This window comes from Microtus pennsylvanicus, chromosome 9 (assembly GCF_037038515.1).
Source record: "Microtus pennsylvanicus isolate mMicPen1 chromosome 9, mMicPen1.hap1, whole genome shotgun sequence".
NCBI lineage: Eukaryota > Metazoa > Chordata > Mammalia > Rodentia > Cricetidae > Microtus > Microtus pennsylvanicus.
The window spans coordinates 108,559,037-108,564,999 of record NC_134587.1 but is presented as its reverse complement, the minus strand read 5'-3'; the positions used below and the strand labels follow the sequence as shown (position 1 = coordinate 108,564,999).

At 56.5% G+C, this 5,963-nt stretch overlaps 1 protein-coding gene across 2 annotated transcripts; it reads left to right on the top strand.

The window, feature by feature from the left end:
• The first annotated feature begins 960 nt into the window (after window positions 1–960).
• Tmem221 (transmembrane protein 221) lies at window positions 961–4,466 on the top strand. 2 transcript variants are annotated; one of them, XM_075984573.1, is made up of 4 exons: window positions 961–1,428; window positions 1,878–1,963; window positions 3,554–3,784; window positions 4,387–4,466. In XM_075984573.1, exons 1-4 carry the CDS (start codon window positions 1,109–1,111, stop codon window positions 4,440–4,442), a joined length of 693 nt encoding a protein of 230 aa, XP_075840688.1. In that variant the 5' UTR covers window positions 961–1,108; the 3' UTR covers window positions 4,443–4,466. The 2 variants fall into 2 exon arrangements, with proteins under 2 accessions (XP_075840688.1, XP_075840687.1); XM_075984572.1 differs by lacking the exon at window positions 4,387–4,466 and having other exon boundaries at window positions 3,554–4,310.
• The last annotated feature ends 1,497 nt before the right edge of the window (window positions 4,467–5,963 follow it).

The window sequence follows — 5,963 nt, the reverse complement described above, 5'->3', positions numbered from 1 at the left end:
GACCTGGGCTGCTGTTAACCACTGAGTCAACTCTCCAGCCCCTCTGTTTACTTTTAAAGATGGTGTCTTCTAGGTCAGACTCTTCTGAGTGCCTGCAGTCCCCCGCCCAAGCCTCTGGATTACAACGGTGACAGCCTGCGTTGATGTGCTCACCTTGTTCACATCTACACTCAGTTAGTGTAGCTCTGCAAATGGCTCCCTCTTTTGGTCTCCACAGGTACCTGGCACGCACATCACGCACAGACATACATGTGGGCAAGGTCCTCATGCACAGGTGCCAGAAGCCCGATGCTACATTGCACCCAAAGGTCCAGTTTCCAAACCTGGGCATCCTGTGGGTTCCCATATCTCCATCCTCGGGCTCTGTAACACTGCCTGTGTCCCTGTCAACTCCGTCTCCTGCCATCTCTTCAGCTCCCCTTCCACAATTTTTCTTTTTTGGGGGCAGCGTCTTACTACGTAGCTCTGACCGGCCTAGAACTAGCTATGTGTACCAGGCTGCCCGCCCCCCACAACTCGCAGTGGTCTTCTGCCTCCTGGGCCCTGCCCACTTCCCCAAGCCTTAAACCCGCCCATTAGGGTGGGACAACCCGGGAGGTCCCGCCCCTGCCCCACCCCTCCGCTTCCTTTCCCAGTCCTGTCCTCGTGCCTTGCAAGATCCCCTTTTCTGGTCCGTCCCCCCACAGGAGCCAGGCCCTGCCCCACTCCGGACTGTTCACGTGGAAGACCCAGCCCTTCAGCTCCTGCTTCTGGGTCGCCCCTGACCCCCGTCCTCTTAAGACAGCCTCCTCGGCCCCGCCTTAGCCACGCCCCTCAGCATGAGGCCCCGCCCCTCTGGTTCTTACCGCAGCTCCCTCGTGACCCCCTTCCCTCCCATCCCTGCTACCCCCGCCTCACGGCGCCACACACCTGGAGGCGGCGCCCGCGCCTGGTGCGGAATAGAAAACACTTTCTTCCAAGTTTTCGCCCATCTTCCACGTCCCAGCTGGGACCAGCACTCGGGACCCCTGTCCAGAGGGCCCCTTGGCGCCCCACCCCCACCCAAGATCCCCAAAGGCCTACAGACGCCTTCACTACCTGCGCCTTCTCGCCACCCGTGGCCCGTGTCATGGGTCGCTCGTACGGAGGCCGGGTACTGTCCGCGATGACCCTGCTAGGCATCCCAGCTGCCGTGCTGGTCGTGCTGGCTGCACAGCTGCTGTTCCAGCTCCAGGCGGGGCGTGCCGAGCTGCGAGGTGTGCGCACCGACTGGCTGCACGCGGAGCTGGATCCCGACGCGGGGCTACCGGAAGCTGCGGCTGGGACATTGCTGCCGCTGGCGACTGCTCTGGCCGCGCTGGCGCAAGTCCTCGGGCTTAGCTGCCTGCTACTCGCCGCGCTCTGCGGACACCTGGGCGCCGAGCTGGCACGCGGCCCGGGGCCAGGAAGGTAGGACGCCACCACCTCTACCTGCAAACTGAGGTTTCCAGAGAGCGCACCGTTGCCTCCCACTGCTTCCCGCGCTGGTGCTTGGGATGCATCCCAGGGGCACATGCCAATCATCGGAGCTATACCCCAGCCCCGCGGCGGGGTTCAGGAAGGGCAAGACTGCCGCAGCCTGGCCAGGGGTCATCTGCTCAGGCCCCTGAGCTCAGGGGTGCAGGAGTAAGTGACTTCCACCTGGAACCGTAGGCATGCGGTGAGATGCCCTGCTTGTCCCACTTTGACTCTTTCTCTCATGGCACCCTGATGCTGGTGGGACCGCGGTGGGTGCGCAGATGGATAGGTGGGTGGATGTGGGTACGCGGCGGTGATGAGTTCACAGGTGGGGGGCGAGGGTGGCAGCCTCTAAACTTTGGCATGATGTCACTGTCCCTCTTCCTGTCGCCTTCCTTCAGGTCAGACTGGTTTCTTTATGACTGCCGTCTCCTCAGGCACTCTGCACTTGGCCTGTTCTGCTGTGGGGTCTCCGTCTACTTAGCAGGTGTGTGGGGCAGAGGTCGGGGGCGGGGTGCACACAGGCCTCGGGGCCAGTCAGCCTGAGTTCAGGCAGTTGCTCCACTTTCTCTGGGATATGTTCTGTGCCTCAGCTTCCGCATCAACCAAGAGTGATGAGTGTCCCTGATGCTTAAAACGGACAGAGGATTCTCCTTTAATACTCATTATTACGATTTATCATGTAGGCTAGGTGGGCCTGGAAGTGGCCTTGTAAGCCAAGGCTGGCCTTGAACTTCCAACCTTGTTTTCACTTCCCAACCCTGGGGAGCACAGGCGCACATAGTGTCTGTGTGTGCAGTGCCCACAGAGGTCAGAGGCCATAGAGACTCCTGGAGCTGCAACTTAGGCAGTTCTGAAATGCAAGGGTTATGGGAGCCAATCCCAGATCTTCTGTAAGAGCAACCAATGCTCTTAACCTCCAAGCCATCCCCCCAGCCCCCCAACCCCTTCCTGTTTTGACTTTTGCTTTTTTAATTTGTGTTTTAGACAGTCTCACGCAGCCCAGACATGTAGATACAGTCTCGTGTTTCAAACTCTCTGTGTAGCCAGGGATAACCTGATCCCCCTGCCTCCACAGTGTGGGATGATAGGCAAAGCCACACCTGTTCATTTGGTGCTGAATGACCTCATGCATGCCAAGCAAGTGCTCTACCCACTGAGTCACAGCCCAGGCTCTGGAAGGACTTGGTTTTGCTTTAACCACATTGTAGCTGGAACCTGGGATCCAGAGCACACTAGACAATCCTGAACCTCTGAGGTGCCTCCCCCAGAAAGGGCTGTAGAGGTGGCTCAGTGGTTAAGGGTGCTTACTGCTCTTCCAGATCACCCAAGTTTGGTTCCCAGCACCCATGTCAGGCAGCTCACAGCCTCCTCTGGCCTCCGTGGGCACCTGCACTTATCACGTGCACACGCACAGGGTGGGTGGGGGAGAAATCTTTAAAATCAGGAGCCCCATTTTCAGGACTGGCTCACTGATGAGTGCTAGCAGTTCCTGGGACCCACACTTCCAGAGTCTCCCCTGATGTCACATGCACCCTGTGGTATGTTGCACATCCGCAGTGAATAAATGCAGTGAAAATGCAAAAAAGTAACTAGCAAAATCGCACCTGAGTTCCTCCAGGCTGCGAGGCTTTGGGGTGCTCCCCTCCCCACCCAGTGTTTATAGCTGTTTTGTTACCTGAGCACAGAACTGGAATCCCAGGAAACACTGTGCAGTGCTGGGAACCAAACCCAGGTTCTCTTAACCATAGAGCCGTGTGTCTACTAATTTTTGCTGTTTGTTTCTTTGTTTTGGGGGTGGGGTCTTACCTTATAGTCCTGGCTATCCCTGAAACTCACTTTGTAGAGCAGGCTGGCCTCAAACTCACAGAGATCTTCCTGAGTGCTGGAATTAAAGGCGTGCACCACCACCCCTGGGCTGGTTTCCTTATCTGGAGATGGTTGTGATGGTGGTGGGGCTTCCCTAGACCCACCTGCTTGTTCTGGCCCAGGGTTCTCTGGGTGTTTGAGGGATCTTCCCCAAGGGCTCAGAGGGCAAATGTTTGTTGAGTGACTAAGTGAGCCATTCCTTTCTCAGCACTGGCCATTTATACCCTTCTGCTCTTCGAGATTGAGGCGGGAGCAGCAGCCGCATCTATCCTGGGTTCAAGCGCCCTGGTCCTGGTGGCAGTAATGACTCACACCCTACTCCGGGCTCTTCGGGCCACTCGCCTAGGTCTCCACGAGCTGTCCCCACCAGTGTTTGAAGATGAGCCAGCCCGGCCTTCAGAAGACTCCAAAACTGGCTGCAGGGCTCAGCCCCAGCAGGGTACCCATGGCCAGACCCTCTATGCCCTGTCCTGGGAACCTGGGGACCCCCCTGGGCCCATGACCACTGGTATCACATCCAGAGTCCTGGGGAGAGCCAGGGAAGGCAGTCTGCCTGCTTCTCCCCAACCCCAGACACAATTGGCTGGAGTCACTCGTGAGACGCATAGCATGCTGGGCCACAGGCCACTGGACACAGGAAAGGACACCACACTGGTGTGAATTGGGAATCAGGGGCAAGAAGACAAGATGATGATATCACAGAGATAGGTCAGCTCAGCTCTTGCAGCCACGGGCCTTCTTCCCTCTGAGTTTATGGAATCCTTGGCTTATGTCAAAGTTGCCTCCTGATGCAAAGCAGCTGCCCATGCTCCGGCTTTCCCCTCCTTGCTAAGAGGGGTAACAAAGGCCAGGGGTGGACAGGTATTCTGAAGGCCTGGAGACCTGGGGCCTTCTGCTTGCATCTCACTGGGCAGACGTTGACAAACAACCAGACCTTGGTCCAGGGGAGTCTGAGGATGTAAACAAAAGAGGTTCTTTTATAGATGGGAGGGAGGGTGGGCTTGGGCTCGGACTCTCAGTGACTCTCTATCCATTCAACAGATGAGGAGCCAGAGGCGTCAGTAGGGGCTGTGACTCACCAAGGTCCTCATTCCTGAGCATCAGGGCCTGGAATGGCTCCCAGGTCCTGGGAGCCCACTCCCATGTTCCTGGAAGAAGGTTCGAGTCTTAGACCTCCACTTCCCGACACTCCCTGGGGAGTTGTGGATGTTTGAAATTCGCATGTGTGGAGCTCAGAGCAGCCCAAGGCCAGGAGCATTCAGGGATGGCTGGAGTCTCACCATGAGCCCAAGACTGAGTGGGTCTCGCTGCTGCGCCTCAGTTTCCTTATCTGTGACAGACGGGAGAAGCTGCACACAGCGCCCTCAGCACATATTAACCATGTGTCTTGGCTGTATTGTTGCTCTGCGTCTTTAACAAAGGCCACTTAAGAAAGAAGAGGCTTCTGCTCCGAGCTCCATGCCTAACCCTACTTCTGGCTCACTTGCGTTCTGTGACAAAGTACCTTGATACAGTCCACATGGGAGCAAGGGCTTGTCCTGGTGACAGTCAGTCAGAAGCAGAGAGAGAGGAATGCTGCCTCGGGTCACTCAGGCCTTGGGCTGCTCCCACACTCAGGATGGGCTGACCCATCTCAGCTAACTATGCCCGGAGGCCGGTCTCCAAGGTGATTTTGGATCTGTTGCTGGCACTTGTGTGGAAGCAGGTGACTGCCTCCTAAGGGAACCGCTGAGGCCCACTCAGCCCAGAGGGCTCCACCCCTTTCCAGAATGTACAGCGCCAGGAATAAACTCAGCTGGTGGCTTGCTTTGTTTTGTTGCCTTTGGTTTTTAAGACAGGGTTTTATGTAGCCCAGGCTGTCCTGGAACACTCAGCGTAGCCAACAACGGCCTTAACTCCTGCTGCTGCCTCCCCTTCCAAGCCTCAGGACCCCATGAATCGCTGCACCCTAGGCCCTCACTGGCTTCTCCCTCCTCTGGTCTGCTCTTCTCTTCTCAAACCTAGAATATTCTCCAAGGCTCTGACGGGAGAGTCTGCTGAAGGCTGAAACTGAGACCTGCCCTCCCCGTGGGCACTGCCCTGAAAGCAGAACTGGGAGCCATGATGACTTGGCTCAGTCTCCGGGAAGGCCTGCTGGGAGATACCTGATCTGGGTGTGCCAGGATGTGCCTCCCTCCTCCAACAGTCACCACTGGGACTTGGCTTTTAGACTTGAGTTTCTGTCTGTCCTTCTTTCAATTCTCTCTCTCTCTCTCTCTCTCTCTCTCTCTCTCTCTCTCTCCCTCGATTTCCCTCCGTTTTTGTCATTGTTTCTTTGCTTGTTTGTTTTTGGACAAGGTCTTATGTAGCCTAGGCTTCCTCTGAGTGTGTGTACGCCACTACACCTGGCTAAGTCATCCCCAGTCACTTTCTACACAGGCTCACCTCACAGTGTCATGTGGCCGAGGCAGGAGGATTGCTGCAAGTTCTAGCCCAACCTGGGTTACCTAGTGAGCCCTGACTTAAAAAATGGAACAAACTCATCCATGCTGCCAAACAAGGTAATGCAGATTTGTGATACCAGCACTTGGGAGGCTGGAGCAGGAGCATTGCTATGTGTTCATAAACAGACTGGGCAG